This window comes from Schistocerca piceifrons, chromosome 2 (assembly GCF_021461385.2).
Source record: "Schistocerca piceifrons isolate TAMUIC-IGC-003096 chromosome 2, iqSchPice1.1, whole genome shotgun sequence".
NCBI classification, from domain to species: Eukaryota; Metazoa; Arthropoda; class Insecta; order Orthoptera; family Acrididae; genus Schistocerca; species Schistocerca piceifrons.
In genome coordinates this window covers 719,282,417-719,299,624 of record NC_060139.1, presented here as the reverse complement: position 1 = coordinate 719,299,624, position 17,208 = coordinate 719,282,417, and the positions used below count along the sequence as shown (strand labels likewise).

General features: G+C 40.3%; 1 protein-coding gene across 1 annotated transcript in view; it reads right to left on the bottom strand.

The window, feature by feature from the left end:
• LOC124775795 (protein CFAP210) overlaps positions 1–17,208 on the bottom strand; it is a 183,414-nt gene that overhangs the window by 106,353 nt on the left and 59,853 nt on the right. The window contains exon 5 of the mRNA XM_047250626.1: positions 12,303–12,473. Within this exon, the coding sequence (XP_047106582.1) occupies positions 12,303–12,473 (171 nt within the window). The remainder of the gene's footprint in view (positions 1–12,302; positions 12,474–17,208) is intronic.

Genomic DNA, 17,208 nt, shown 5'->3' with positions numbered 1-17,208 from the left:
AACACACCTACTCCACTCTCTGTATGTCGATCTCAGCCCCCCTCTTGCACTCTGTCCATCTCCTCCTCTCCCTCTCTCTGCCCAACTAATCCTTCCACCTCTCCCTGTCCATCTCCAGCTCTCCCATCACTCTGACCATCTCCTCCTTCCCCTCTGCCCTCTGTCTGACCATCCCTTCCTCCCCTCCCTCTCTGATCATTTCCTTTTGCCACTTCTCTCTGACCATCCTCTCCATCTTTGCCTTTGATGTATAGGCTTCCATGCAAAGCAAGTCAATAATGCAGGCTGATACTACTCCAACATGACACGCTTGTTGGCAAGCAGCCTACACTTCATGAGTCAGTAAACCATTTCCCGCCCCATGCAAAGCAGCCCTATAATATAGGCTGATGCTATTTCCACACAAAACGCTTGTTATGCAGGACAGACAATAAAAAAATAAAATAAAATAAAATAAAATAAACGTTTTGTCTGTATCTCCACTTCTATTGGAGCTAGGAAGTTATAAACCTCACAAAAAATATTCCATCAGTATCTACATTATTTGCAGACTAATAATTATAGCTATTACAAGTTATATGTTTTTAGATTGGTTAGTGCCTCCAAGTACATGTGGCAAGAGCAAACCATTAATACTTATTTCTCCTGTTTGTGGGAAAGCTGTTCATTGCACAGAAAAAAACAACATACACACTGATGTGCGTATATATTAAGGTGCCACATATAAAAATATCTCAAGTTATAAGCATTACGTGCTGTATACAATATTATGGGAAAGTTGCCACTCACCATATAGCAGAGATGCTGAGCCACTGATAGGCTCAACAAAAAGACTGTCACAAAAAAAGCTTTCAGCCTGTAGGGCCTTCGTCAAAAACAGATGACAGACAGACACACACACACACACACACACACACACACACACACACGCAAACACAAGTCACATACAGATGACTGCAGTCTCAGGCAACCGTAGCCACACTGTGAGCAGCGGCACCCATGCATGATGGGAGTGGTGACTGTGTTGGGGTAAGGAGGATGGGATGGTGGACAGTGCAGTGCTGCTGAGTACCCCGCAGGGACGAGGTGATGAGAGGGTAAGGCAGCTATGTGCAGTCAGGAGGTTAGACAGAGGGGAAAGGTGGGGAGGGGATGGGGGGTAGCAGAAAAGGAGAGACGTAAAAACACTGGGTGCAAAGGTGGAATGAGGGGTGCATACTGCTGGAATGGGAATAGGGAGGCTGGATTGGTGAGGACAATGAGTACCAAAGATTGAGGCCAGGAAGGTTACGGGAACATAAGATATATTTCAGGGAAAGTTCCCACTGGCACAATTCAGAAATACTGGTGTTGGTGGGAAGAACCCTCATGGCACAGGCTGTGAAGCAGTCATTGAAATGAAGGATGTCATGTTTGGCAGTGTGCTCAGCAACTGGGTGGTCCTCTTGTTTCTTGGCCACAGTTTGTCGGTGACCACTCATGAGGACAGACACCTTGTTGACTGTCATGCCTACATAGAATGCAGCACAGTGGTTGCAGCTTAGCTTGTAGATCACATGACTGGTTTCACAAGAAGCCCTGCCTTTGATGGGAAAGGGGATGTTTGTGACTGAACTGGAGTAGGTGCTGGTGGGAGGATGTATGGGACAGGTCTTGCATCTAGGTCTATTACAGGGGTATGAGTCATGAGGTAAGGGGTTGGGAGCAGGGGCTGTGTAGGGATGGATGAGTATATTGTGTAGGTTTGGTGGACGGCAGACTACTACTGTGGGAGGAGTGGGAAGAATAGTAGGCAGGACATTTCTCATTTCAGGGCCTGACGAGAGGTAGTCGAAACCCTGGTGGAGAATGTAATTCAGTTGCTCCAGTCCTGGTTGGTACTGAGTTACAAGAGGTATGGTCCTCTGTGGCCAGATGGTGGGCCTTTGGGAGGTGGTGGGAGACTGGAAAGATAAGGTACACAAGATTTGTTTTTGTACAAGGTTGGGAGGATAATTACGGTCTGTGAAGGCTTCAGTGAGACCCTCGATATATTCTGAGAGTGACTGCTTGTCACTGCAGATACGATGGCCACAGTTGGCTAGGCTGTATGGAAGGGGCTTCTTGGTATGGAATGGATGGAAGCTGTTGAAGTAGGGGTATTGCTGGTGGTTAGTAGGTTTGTTATGGATGACGGTACTGATGTAGCCATCAGTGAGTTGGAGGTCAACATCTAGGAAGGTGGCTTGTCGGGTTAAGTAGGACCAGGTGAAGAAAATCGGGGAGAAGTTGTTGAGGTTCTGGAGGAATGGGGATAGGGTGTCCTCACCCTCGATCCAGATAGCAAGGATGTCATCTATGTATCTGAACCAGGTGAGGGGTTTAGGATTGTGAGTGTATAGGAAGGATTTCTCTAGATGGCCTGTGAATAATAATAATAATAATAATAATAATAATAATAATAATTTGATGATGATGATGATGTTTGCTTTGTGGGGCACTCAACTGCGTGGTTATCAGCACCCATACAAATTCCCAAACTTTGCTCAGTCCAATCTCACCACTTTCATGAATGATGATGAAATGGTGAGGACAACACAAACACTCAATCATCTCGAGGCAGGTGAAAATCCCTGACACTGCTGGGAATCGCACCCGGAACCCCGTGCTCGTGAAGCGAGAATGCGACCGTGAGACAACAATCTGCAGACGGCCCATGAATAGGTTGGCATAACATGGTGCCTTGCAGGTGCCCATAGCTGTACCTTGGATTTGTCTGTAGGTAATGCCTTCAAAGGAGATGTAATTGTGTGTGAGTATATAGTTGGTCATTGCGACTTGGAAGTAGGTTGTTGGTTTGGAATACATCAGGCGTTGGGAAAGATAGTGTTCAACAGCAGTAAGACCATGGGCATTAGGGATGTTGCGTAAAGGGAGGTGGCATCAATATTGATGAGCAGGGCACTGTGGGGTAAAGAACAGGAACTGTGGAGTGTCGGTGGAGGAAATGGTTGGTATATTTTATATAGGAGGGTAGGTTAAGGGTAATAGGTTGAAGGTGTTGGTCTACGAGAGCAGAGTTTCTCTCAATGGAGGCATAGCAACCGGCCACAATGGGGCATCCTGGGTGGTTAGGTTTATGGACTGAAAGAAGCATGTAGAGTGTAGGTGTGGGGGAAGTGGTGGAGATGAGCAGAGAGATGGATTCTGGGGAGAGGTGCAGGGATGGGCTTAAGGACTTGAAGAGTGACGGGAGATCCTGCTGGATTTCTGGAATGGGGCCACTGTGGCAGGATTTGTAGGTGGATGTATGTGACAGCTGACAGAGTCCTTCTGCCAGGTAATCCTTGCGGTTCAAAACAACAATGGTGGAGCCTTTGTCTCTGCAGGTAGCATTACAAGGTCAGGATCAGTTTTTAGATGGTGGACAGCAGTTCTTTCTGCATATCTAAGGTTAGTTTGCATATTGGGGAATGATGGTGAGGCAAGGTTTGAGGTTAAGAAATTCCGGGAAGTTAAGAGGGGGCGATTTTTGGGGGGGGGGGGGGGGGCAATAGGGATTGATCACAGTTGGATGGAGGAGTGAAATGAGTTAGGCAGGGTTCAACATTGGTCTTTGGTTCAGTCTGATTGGTAGGGCTGGTGGCGAAAAAGTGTTTCCACTGTAGGGACTGGGAGAACAAGAGAAGTTCTTTAACAAGTCCTGCATGATAGAATTTGGAAGTAGAGCAAAAGGTGGGGCCTTTGGAAAGGACTGATATTTCTGTGGGGCTATGGCTTCTGGAGGAAAGGTTCATGACAGTGTTTCAGGTATGTTTAGGTTCTGGATTGTGTGTGGTGGTGGGACGGAGTTTTGGAGGGCACAGTAAATGTAGTAGGTCTGCGAGACAGGGTTTGCCAACTATGAGGGGTTCTGGAGGAGGTTTGGAGGTTGTTGTAGAGGTGGTGGACAGTGGTACTCCAAGGTGGGAGTAGGAAGTGAGCAGGCTGTAGATCTTTATGAGGTGGTGTTGTGCATGTTGCTCTAGTTCCTGGAGGGCAAGAGTTTCAATGTGTTTATGGGTTCCAGGAATTTGGAATTGCGTAGCAGGAGAATTTTGTGGATGGAGAGAAGGAACTGCAAGAAGGTTTGGGCTTGGTTGACATGGTTTTGCAGAACTACATTGGTGAGGGATAAGGACAGGCAGAATCTGAACAGGTGGAGGTCATTATGGAAGGAGGGGTGGCAGCTGAAGACGGGTAATTTAGTGGTAAGGACATTTTGGGGGATTCCATGAGCCAAGAAACAACACAGGAACAGTATGTGGAACTAGGTTCTGGCTAGGGATAAGAAAACTTTCCTGTGTTGATGCAGATGGAAGGAGCAACAATCCGTGGTGGTTGAAAAAATGGGAAAAATTACTTAAATAATGCATAATAAAAAATTCACAAGAATACACCCAAATACTTGGGAAAAATCACGAGAAGGATGAAACAAATGCAGAAGGGGGAAACAAGTAGTTCAGGGGAAGTAATATCTGGTGAGGGAATCCAAATAGCTCATTTGGTGTAGCAAGTACTCTGATACCTTGGGTCATGCCCCAGAACACGTTCAGCAACTGAGTACTAGGTAAAATGAAGGAGGACAGTTCTTCTACACTCATTCATGTGCTCAGCCAGTTTAGAGGCCACTACATAAAACACTGTACAGTGGACATACATTACTTGATAAACAGCATGATGCATGGCTTCACAAGTTGCTATGCTACTGATGTTGTACAATTGACCAGTGGTGGGGCTGGAGAAGGTAGTGGTGAGTGGGTAATGGGACAGATTTAGTGGGAATGATTGCAGTGGTAGGAACACTGGGGTGGGAATAATGGCTTGAGGATGTCATAAGGTTTGGCATGTTACAGAGGTTAGGTGGGTAACAGAAAGTGACAATGGGCAGTGTGGGGAGAATATCAGGGAAAAAGCACCTCATTTCAGGACTAGATGGGCAACAAAGGAGAGCTTCTGAATTTTTTGGAAGTTGCAACTGTGTTAGCGTGAGGATGAGAGGAGAATACTGCCCAGGGGATTTGTTTGTGAATAAGTTCTGCGGGATAGTTGCAGGAGAGGAAGACCTGAGAGAGTTTAGTTGTTGAGAGATATGGTGGTGGTGCATATACATTTGCTACAGATGGCTAAGCTGTATGGATGGAAGCATTTGATGTGGAAGGGATGGCAGCTGTCAAATTGTAGCTGTTATTGGTTATGTGGACTGAAGTTTGGATGTGGGTTTTAGTGAGGTGGAAGTCAATGAAGTTGGTTTGGTTCTGGAAAAGGACCATATGAATTGAAGTTGGGAAAAGCAGTTAAGTTGTTGCAGGAACCAAAGGTCTTCTTCTTCACCATGAGTCCTTGGTCTCAAAGATATGATCAATAAATATCCACTAAGTCTGGGAGGGCCAGCTTCTGGGTTTTGAGAAATGCCTCTCCATGTGACACAAGAAAAGGTTGGCATAAGACAGGTTCATCCTGGTTCTGATATTGTTTGTAGCTCTGGTCCTTAAAAGTGGCATAGTTATGGGTAAAGATGAAGCTGGCAAGGGTGACAATAAGTGGGGTTTTAGGAAGAATTTCAGGTGACCATTGAGCAAGGCAATTTCTAGAGCTGAGAGGCCATGTGTATGTGGGATGTTAATGTAAAATGAGATTACATTGATGGTGACAATGTGAGTTCCAGGTGGAAGAACATGGGAATGGATTTGAGATGTTCCACAAAGTTGTTGGTGCCTTTTACAAGGCATAGGAGGCTCTGTGGGATGGTCAACAAGGTCTTGAGACGCATCCAGTAAGAGCTTTAATGCCAGCTACTATATGATGGCCAGAATGGCTGTATTTATGTAAGATCAGGAGGGATAAGGAGTTCTATGGGAACTGTTGTGAATCCTTACAAGGGGCTTAAAGTTTTCAAGACTTTCTGCAACTCAAGTTGGATGGAGGGAGTGGGATTGTTAAGAACAAATTTGTATTTTTAGATGTCTGAGAGTTTAAAATGTTCCTCTGCTACATACCACCTTGGGTTCAGGATTGTCTATTCCTATATTATTCAAGCCCTTCAATGCAGAGAGGATGACCACCCTGACCGCCCCCCCCACACACACACATACACACAAACACACAGATATATGTGCCTCCTTAGGCAAGATCACTAAAGCGCTCTTGTGTGGTGGCGCTCAACTTGGAGGTAAGCCAGTTTGAATCCTGGTGGTGTTGTGATGGAAAATTTTCACTGCCAGTATTTTGCTGGCAAGAGGAGGAAAACTATCTTTGTGTCAATGTCCTGAATTAAATTCCAAACCTCTCTGCAGTGTGTCATGAAATGTGAACTTCTGACACTGTTGACAATGCTTTATCTACTGGATGGGGATGTTGAGCTCAGCAGCCACCTTGGTTTTATTTGAGGGGAGCAGACTATGTACCAGCACCAGGTATCACCCTCTCACTTCTCTTCAGGCATAACAACACAAACCAAATGCTACACTGTGCAGGTACTCATTACAGTCATCCACAGAACACTTGAAACTTCATAACAGGCTGGAGGAAGACAATGGCAAACCCCTCCACAAGAACTTTGCCTGAACCTGCTCCCCTACACTCTTTCCCTGGATATGAAACTACATTGACTTTATATATACAGGGTGAACCAAATTCATGCACTCTGATGCCACAGTACAGTTCATTGCATACTAGCAGTACAAAAATGTCGGTAATAAAATTTTGACCCATGTATATTTTCAGTAGAAAATGGATGCCAAAAGAAGGGAATTTATAACACTGTAATAACATACACAACAAGTATTTGCATTCAATACTGTGCAGCTATGCTGCTATTGGTCAGACATGTTAGACATATTCATGAAGAGTAATAATAAGTTAAAAATAAATAACCTATCACAGGACAGAAATAACTAGAAACTTAGGAATATGGTGATGTCAAAGATACATGCTACATTCAGTAACAACAGCACTTGTAACATCAAGGGGTGCAATGCTTGGCAGAAGAGCAAATGTGTGGCAAAATGCATATTTTAAAAGTGGACTGATAAACCAGTTGTACCTTCATTTCTGTGTTAGTATTAAATAATTAGTGACGTTCGGTGGCAGGAGGAACAAGACTTTTGGTCAGGTGAATACAGGGTTATAAATACAAAATCAAATAGGGGTAATGCAGGAGTAGGTTTAGTAATGAATAAAAAAAATAGGAGTGCAGGTAAGTTACTACAAACAGCATAGTGAACGCATTATTGTGGCCAAAATAGACACGAAGCCCATGCCTACTACAGTAGTACAAGTTTATATGACAACTAACTCTGCAGATGATGAAGAAATTGATGAAATGTATGATGAGATAAAAGAAATTATTCAACTAGTGAAGAGAGACGAAAAATTAATAGTCATGGGTGACTGCAATTCTGGAGTAGGATAAGGGAGAGAAGGAAACATAGTAGGTGAATATGGATTGGGGGTAAGAAATGAAGGAGGAAGCCATCTGGTAGAATTTTGCACAGAGCATAACTTAATCATAGCTAACACTTGGTTCAAGAATCATAAAATAAGGTTGTATACATGGAAGAATCCTGGAGATACTAGAATATATCAGATAGATTATGCAATGGTAAGAGACAGATTTAGGAACCAGGTTTTAAATTGTAAGACATTTCCAGGGGCAGATGTGGACTCTGACCACAATCTATTGGTTATGAACTGTAGATTAAAACTGAAGAAACTGCAAAAAGGTGGGAATTTAAGGAGATGGGACCTGGATAAACTGACTAAACCAGAGGTTGTACAGAGTTTCAGGGAGAGCATAAGGGAACAATTGACAGGAATGGGGGAAAGACATACAGTAGAAGAAGAATGGGTAGCTCTGAGGGGTGAAGTAGTGAAGGCAGCAGAGGATCAAGTAGGTAAAAAGACGAGGGCTAGTAGAAAACCTTGGGTAACAGAAGAAATATTGAATTTAATTGATGAAAGGAGAAAATATAAAAACGCAGTAAATGAAGCAGGCAAAAAGGAATGCAAACGTCTCAAAAATGAGATCAACAGGAAGTGCAAAATGGTTAAGGAGGGATGGTTAGAGGACAAATGTAAGGATGTAGAGGCTTATCTCACTTGGGGCAACATAGATACTGCCTACAGGAAAATTAAAGAGACCTTTGGAGAAAAGAGAGCCACTTGTATGAATATCAAGAGCTGAGATGGAAATCCAGTTCTAAGCAAAGAAGGGAAAGCAGAAAGGTGGAAGGATTATATAGAGGGTCTATACAAGAGGGATGTACTTGAGGACAACAATATGGAAATGGAAGAGGATGTAGATGAAGATGAAATGGGAGATACGATACTGCGTGAAGAGTTTGACAGAGCACTGAAAGACCTGAGTCGAAACAAGGGTCCGGGAGTAGACAACATTCCATTGGAACTACTGACGGCCTTGGGAGAGCCAGTCCTGACAAAACTCTACCATCTGGTGAGCAAGATGTATGAGACAGGCGAAATACCCTCAGACTTCAAGAAGAATATAATATCCAATTACAAAGAAAGCAGGTGTTGACTGATGTGAAAATTACTGAACTATCAGTTTAATAAGTCACAGCTGCAAAATACTAACACATATCCTTACAGATGAATGGAAAAACTGGTAGAAGCCGACCTCAGGGAAGATCAGTTTGGATTCCGCAGCAATGTTGGAACACGTGAGGCAATACTGACCCTACAACTTACTTTAGAAAATAGATTAAGGAAAGGTAAACCTACATTTCTAGTATATGTAGACTTAGAGAAAGCATTTGACAGTGTTGACTGGAATACTCTCTTTCAAATTCTAAAGGTGGCAGGGGTAAAATACAGGGAGCAAAAGGCTATTTACAATTTGTAAAGAAACCAGATGGCAGTTATAAGTGTCGAGGGGCATGAAAGGGAAGCAGTGGTTGGGAAGGGAGTGAGACAGGGTTGTAGCTTCTCCCTGATGTTATTCAACCTGTATATTGAGCAAGCAGTAAAGGAAACAAAAGAAAAATTCAGAGTAGGAATTAAAATCCATGGAGAAGAAATAAAAACTTTGAGGTTCGCCGATGACATTGTAATTGTCAGATACAGAAAAGGACTTGGAAGAGCAGTTGAACGGAATGAACAGTGTCTTGAAAGGAGGATATAAAATGAACACCAACAAAAGCAAAACGAGGATAATGGAATGTAGTCGAATTAAGTCGGGTGATGCTGAGGGAATTAGATTAGGAAATGAGACACTTAAAGTAGTAAAGGAGTTTTGCTATTTGTGGAGCAAAATAACTGATAATGGTTGGAGTAGAGAGGATATAAAATGTAGACCGGCAATGGCAAGGAAAGCATTTCTGAAGAAGAGAAATTTGTTAACATTGAGTATAGATTTAAGTGTCAGGAAGTCATTTCTGAAAGTATTTGTATGTAGTGTAGCCATGTATGGAAGTGAAACATGGATGATAAATAGTTTGGACAAGAAGAGAATAGAAGCTTTCGAAATGTGGTGCTACAGAAGAATGCTGAAGATTAGATGGGTAGATCACATAACTAATGAGGAGGTATTGAATAGAATTGGGGAGAAAAGGAGTTTGTGGCACAACTTGACAAGAAGAAGGGACCGGTTGGTAGGACATGTTCTGAGGCATCAAGGGATCACCAATTTAGCATTGTAGGGTAGCGTAGAGGGTAAAAATCGTAGGGGGAGGCCAAGAGATGAATACACTAAGTAGATTCAGAAGGATGTAGGTTGCAGTAAGCACTAGGAGATGAAGTAGCTTGCACAGGATAGAGTAGCATGGAGAACTGCATCAAACTAGTCTCAGGACTGAAGACCACAACAACAACAACATTAAATAATCACATGTGTTTGTATAAGATCTGTTGTAATTGCTGTATAATGAGTAAGAAGCCAGATACCATATCACACAGTCTAACATAAGGCAATAAAAAAATTTACAACTAGACCCAAGTCAAACTCTCAAAATTGAGTATTCTAACACAAAACTCTATTCATAGCATTAACTGTAATCACATGTATGGCATAGCATTAACTGTAATCACATGTATGGCAAGTGACTGTTTCAGTATTTCCAAATTGCCTTTCTTTGATATCCATTCTCTACCCAAAACATGCACAAAATTTTGGCACAGGCATTTTTAATTTGCAAGAAACCACAATGTGGTACCTGAGCACATAAATTTTGCTTCACCTTGTATGTAATATAGATTTCTTTAATATCATAGTCACTGAAGAGTTCTGAGCGTACTATTTTGCATGTCTCATATTTAATTCCTCTTAGGAGCTCTGAGAGAGGTCCAAATGTGGGATAACAAGACTTCTGTTGTTACAGTGTTACACACTGAGTGAACATGCACTGTCGAGGAGAACAGTCACATTCACACGCAACATCTTGTTGTTTCTTGTAAATGTCTTTCTCTCTAGCATTCTTAAGCAACTAGGGATAATATCAAGCATTAATTCCTCCTAGGAGCTCCCAGAGAGGAGAGTTACTGTTATAGCCAGAATGAAAATAAATTGTAAATTTTGTATGAATTGCAGTCACTGAAGTTACAGCATGATGCCAAAAATTCTTAAAATTCTACAACCAGAGTAGCATGAATAACAATAATTAATGTAGCATAAAAAATGTTCTGCTACAGGTTTTGTCAATATATATTCTTTGATTTACTCAAATTCTGAAAAGTTTTCTCTCTTGCTGGTACTCAAATAACATACTGTGAATATTAATGTGTGAAAACTGACTGACAAAAAGAATATATTGTAGTATTATTAAGTAATAGAAAAGGATGGCATAAATAGATAAGAATATTGGACGTCTAATAAAATAGCAATATATAAAACCTTTTTAAGAAATGAAGACAAAACAGGACAGCAAAAATATACAAAGAAGAGTCAAGAAAAGATATGCCTTTATAAATCTTAAGATGTTAATATCAGGAAGATAAAAATATATCACCAAAGTACCAATGGTCATGAAATATTGGGATTCCCACTTGATAATGATGAAAATGACACAACCACTGCATCATTTGAACATGTATACCTCTCATACTTAAGTTGCTGAAGTAGTAGTAGTAGTAGTAGTAGTAGTAAATCTATTATATCAGTGTCTAATGATCAATTAATATGACTATAGAAAATCCTGAGCTCTGGGTGGTATGGAGACAATGAATAAAGAAAATGTTTAATCATTTAATATACAGGGTGTTACAAAAAGGTACGGCCAAACTTTCAGGAAACATTCCTCACACACAAATAAAGAAAATATGTTATGTGGACATGTGTCCGGAAACGCTTAATTTCCATGTTAGAGCTCATTTTAGTTTCGTCCACCTACGCTCAATGGAGCACGTTATCATGATTTCATATGGGATACTCTACCTGTGCTGCTAGAACATGTGCCTTTACAAGTACGACACAACATGTGGTTCATGCACGATGGAGCTCCTGCACATTTCAGTCGAAGTGTTCGTACGCTTCTCAACAACAGATTCAGTGACCGATGGATTGGTAGAGGCGGGCCAGTTCCATGGCCTCCACGCTCTCCTGACCTCAACCCTCTTGACTTTCATTTATGGTTGCATTTGAAAGCTCTAGTCTACGCACCTCTGGTACCAAATGTAGGGACTCTTCGTGCTCGTATTGTGGACGGCTGTGATACAATACGCCATTCTCCAGGGCTGCATCAGGGATTCCATGCGACGGAGGGTGGATGCATGTATCTTCGCTAACGGAGGACATTTTGAACATTTCCTGTAACAAAGTGTTTGAATTCACGCTGGCACGTTCTGTTGCTGTGTGTTTCCATTCCATGATTAATGTGATTTGAAGAGAAGTAATAAAATGAGCTCTAACATGGAAAGTAAGCGTTTCCGGGCACATGTCCACATAACATATATTCTTTCTTTGTGTGTGAGGAATGTTTCCTGAAAGTTTGACCGGACCTTTTTGTAACACCCTGTAGATGAACTGTTAAGCAGTACACAACAGCCACATACATAAGTAGCTGATCATTGTACCACACTGTGTGTGTGTATGTGTGTGTGTGTGTGTGTGTGTGTGTGTGTGTGTGTGTGAGAGAGAGAGAGAGAGAGAGAGAGAGAGAGAGAGAGAGAGAGAGAGAGAGACAGAGAGGTGAGAGAGGGAGGGAGGGGGAGGGGAGTGAGAGAGAGGCTTCCTATTTACCAAGGAGGATAAAGTGCACACTATATGCAACACTAAACTTCATGTTTTTCTGTCGTCAACTGGTACTATACCACAGATAAAAATACTTAACCGCTTTTATACTGTCTCTTCCCAGTCTTGCCATCTTTTGCCTTACAGCTGCACATATTTCCATTAGCCTTTCTTCATCCTCTTCATCTTTTCGCAGTTTCTCTTTCACTTGCCTATCTTGTTCTAAAGCATCTTTATAAAACTTTCTAGTGTCATTCTTCCTCTTGAGAACCTGTAACAAGTTCACTTTTATCAGTCTGTCAATATTACATATCATTTATAGCAAATGGGAAATGTACGAACATCTAGTATCAGTATACACATGTGAAAAGTTTAATATGCAAGAAATTACAATTGCATGTGCTCAAATGTGCATGACATCACTTGAACTGTCTATGTAAACAATTTAAATATATAAAAAGCAAATCTTGAAGTACCTGGTATTAACTGTCTTGCATAAGAGCCAGTACTATTACACCACAATGAATTTTGTTGTTTCTTGATGGGATCTATTTATTTATTTAGTATCCAATAGATCACACATGTGATATAGGATTTGTCATTTGATTACATGTAACACATAACAACACACATACACATAATAAATGGACAAACATATACAAACAAAAAACAAATTACATACACATAGTACATAAGTAGTGTACAAGAACTTATTACACAAAAACAAAAGTACGTGCTCATGATAATCACTTATAGATCATGAACTACGCCTTATACACAAAATGTATTACGGATATTTAACAGATTTTTCATAAGTACCATAATTATGAAGTTGAAAACATAATTAAATTAGTTTGAATTTTTAAAAAATAAGTACAGGGTTCAATCCACAGTCTGAGACAGGTATTCATTTACACTGTAGTAGCATTTTTCCATCAAGTATTTTTTTACTTCCCACTTGAAATTATTTTTGCCTTTCAATTCTTTAATTTGAGATGGAAGTGCATTTAAAAGCTTTATTCCTAAGTGGCTAACACGTTTCTGACTTCTAGTTTTTGCTACATAGGGAATGTGGAAGTCTTTACAATGCCTTGCATTGTGATCATGGTAGCTTGAGTTGGTTTGAAGATCGCAGTTATTTTTACTGATCATTTCCAGGCATTTAAAAATATATATCGATGGTATTGCCAGTATCTTTAGTTGTCTGAATAAGGGTCTGCAGTGAGTTTGTGGTGGGCTGTGTATCATGATATGAATAGCTCTTTTTTGCATAATAAAAATGTCATTTAGTCTTGACCTGGTTTTTCCCCAAAAACTTATGCCATAGCTTGCAACTGATTGGAAAAAAACTAAAGTACACCACTCTAATACATTCTTTGCTACATACCTTGGATATTATTCTTAAGGCAAAACATGCTGAGCTAAGTTTCTGAGTAAGATATACACTGTGTTCATTCCAGTTTAAATCTTGGTCAATTCGCATTCCCAGAAACTTTGTGGTGCACACTTTTTCTATTTGTTTGCTATCCAGCATAAGGCACACATTTTCCCCTTGACACTTGCTTCCATACAGTATAAAATTTGTTTTCCTTGTATTTGATGTCAGCTTGTTTGAATAAAGCCATGACTGTATGTATGAGAGCATTTTCTCTGCTGCAGTATACAATGATTCTTTTATATCACTAATTATGATACTCGTGTCATCTGCAAATAGTAGAATTTTGGCTGAGCTGTCCGGAGCCTGTATATCATTGATATAAATTAGAAATAACGATGGGTCCAGAATGCTGCCCTGTGGAACACCTATTTCAATTTGTTTTGGTTCAGATATGAGCTTAAAATTGTGAAGATTGTTGGATGACCTCAGCTCAACAACTTGTGACCTGTTTTGCAGATAAGATTCAAACCTTCATGCTTTCCCGGCGATCTGTTGACATATTGGATATTCGGGAATCCAGCCGGATGTTTGCGTCGATCTCTACCTGAGACTCAGGTAGCACCTGAAGAAGACAGCGAGGAACGCTGTTGAAATATCGTGTGAGAACAACGCGAACATCCGGCTGGATTCCCGAATATCCAAGATGTCAAGATTCAAACCATTTTTTAACAGTACCCCTGATGCCTATTGCTTCAAGTTTCCCTAGTAATATTACATGGTTCACAGTATCGAAGGCTTTGGATAAATCCAGATTAATTCCAACAACCTGTTTATTTGACTCCAAAATTCTTACTATTTCTGTTGCGTAGTCCAATATGGCTGTTTCTGTACTGTGCCCTGCTCAAAAACCATGTTGACTGTTATTTATTAGTTTATGTTTTTCTAGATATTTTGTAACCCTGATTTTCATTAATTCCTCAAGTATTTTGGAGAAGGCTGGGAGGAGAGATATAGGTCAATAATTTTTCTATTTTATGTCTGTCACCACTTTTGTATAGAGGTATCACTTTAGAGATTTTAAGTTTATCCAGAAATATCCCTTCACTAAGGGACAAGTTTGCTATGTGCACTATAGGTTTTACAACACATGGAGCAATTTTCTTAATTATTGATACACGTACATCATCCAACCCAGAGGACATTTTGGATTTCAAGCATTTAATGACTTTTAGAACTTCATGCTCATCTGCTGGGATTGCCATCATGCTGGTATTTACCATTGGAGTCATCACTGTTGGTTGTTGCTTACATTTATTACTTAAAGTAAGGGGAATATTTACAAAATAATTGTTTACATAGTTTGCCATGGCATCTTTCTCTATGGGGAAACATGTGGGGGAACATGTTGAAGCTTTTTAGTATGACTAAAAATTTGTTTTTTACTAAACTCTGGACCAATAGATTAATATTAAAGTCACCACAAAGAATTATGGTAGAGTTCTCATTTGAGAAAATGTTGAGCATTTCTTCCAAATTCTTAAGAAAGACTTCAGCATCTCCAGATGGTGATCTGTAAATTGCCGCACCAATTATTTTCTTCTTTAAACTATATAACTGAATGGCTACTGCTTCTACAGAACTCAGTCAAAAATGGTAGCCTTTGCACAGTGCTGGTGATTACGTCATGGTTGCATCATTCTTGAGAGCAATCTCCAATGTCAAATACAACCAGCTGGCCGTGCAGCGTTCAGATTGCCTAGCTGAGCACACACATTACTGCCTTCTTTTATTTTCTTTTTAGAACAACTTTGTTAAATAGATTAATTCAGATTGAGAAGTGGTTCCACGAATACATGTGTACCAACTTTGTAGAGGGGGATCAAAGGAGAGAAGAGGCATGGGGGGAGGGGGGAGCAAGGGAGGGGGGGGGGGCAGAAGTGAACCTGTATGTGTACTGAAGTACATGCTCAGTTCTGTGTTCAGAAGGCACAGATCTCCTAATAGCATGATGCTCTTGGTAGCTTGATCCCAGTGTCATGTTACTGTAGAGTTTCATTGCATGTCGCTTACATTAAATTCTGACATAGGGAAAATGGGCAGGGAGATCTGTACGGTAAGGTTTAGGAGAGTCTAGTGGTCTCAAGCGTTATTGGAGAGCGGTATGTGATACATATTATTACCTTGTTCATCATCTGCACTAGAGCAGCTTGTATGTTGGTGCTGAGGGAGAGATGTGTACTGGTATGTGTCATTTATAAAAGTGGCTCTCTCACTTCTGAGGCTCTCTTTTCTGTGACAGCTATAGCCCCTTACTATCAGAGCATCAGCCTATTTAAAATCAGTTGTTTGTACCCAAAGGTAAGGGGTCTTAACTCAGATAAGAGTATTATTTCCTCCATGAGTCCAAAAATTATTAATTAAATGTTCCACTGCAGTAACAGACCCATTTTCACAATGATGTTGTTCTTTGCTTTTTAGCTTCTTTCAAGTTGGTGAGCCTCTGTTGGTTGGGTTTTTAATGAGAAGCTTTTGTTACCTCTTAGGTACTTCAATTTCTAAAGCATAATTCGTCATGTTGGAAGGAACTAGTTTCTTCGGCAGACACTCATTCATTGGGCATTGTAGTACTGACAATGCGAAGTTTTGGATTTGAATGCATGTGTGTTTTCATGTCATCAGTGAGCTGCTGAAGCTATGTGGAGGCAGTCAGAATGTTGAGAAACGACAAAAGTGAAACACAGAAAAGACTAAAGTGCCTCAACTGGTTAAAGTTAACCATCACATGCTAATTTTGAGAAACAGTAATTGTCCTATAAAATCTTTCACCTAATTTTCCATTATGTTCACAATAATAATAATAATAGTAATAATAACTTTATTCAATATCACATGATGCAAAAATCATTTATCTGAATTTGTCAGTTCACCACAAACGATTTTTTTAACAGAATTACATTTTACAACATACTGTAATGTGGCAAGTTCTCATTCAGTTGTCGTGTCCCATATATCCCATAAAGAAGGAGAACATCCAGGAATGTGGATTGAGTCAAAGTATACATTAACACGAAACAAAGACATCATCATAGAAACTTAATTTGTATACTATCTTACAGTGCCCAATGCTATTCACAATTATGCTAACTAGATTTAATCAAGTAAATCAGTAAAAAATGTGCCATTCTGAAAAAAGCCGTTGCCCCCTAAGCTGTACTTTAGAGCTGTTGTTTATTTGCTATTATTAGTTTAACCAATAAACCTCAGCTATTTTAGGGAATTGAACTCCCATGGATAAAAAAGCTTCAGACTTGTGATTAATTTACAAATTAACTAATTTGTTAAATATCTGACATTAAACATTTAAGTGATAGGAAGTTTAAAAAAGGTTTGCAATTATGTTTAAAGTTTGTTGGAAGTTGCCATGTGGCCTCATTATCAACACTGGATGAGTGTAGGCCATGTAATTGGTACTCCGTTTTAAGCAGAAGCTAATTTTTCACAAATCACAGCGTTCATGACATCATACCTCCTGAACTATGTATCATAAAATGAAGTAATTTGACAAATACATTCAATAGTATAAATGGCTAAGGTCTTCAAAAGTGCTGTGAATAGAGTTAGTAATGCA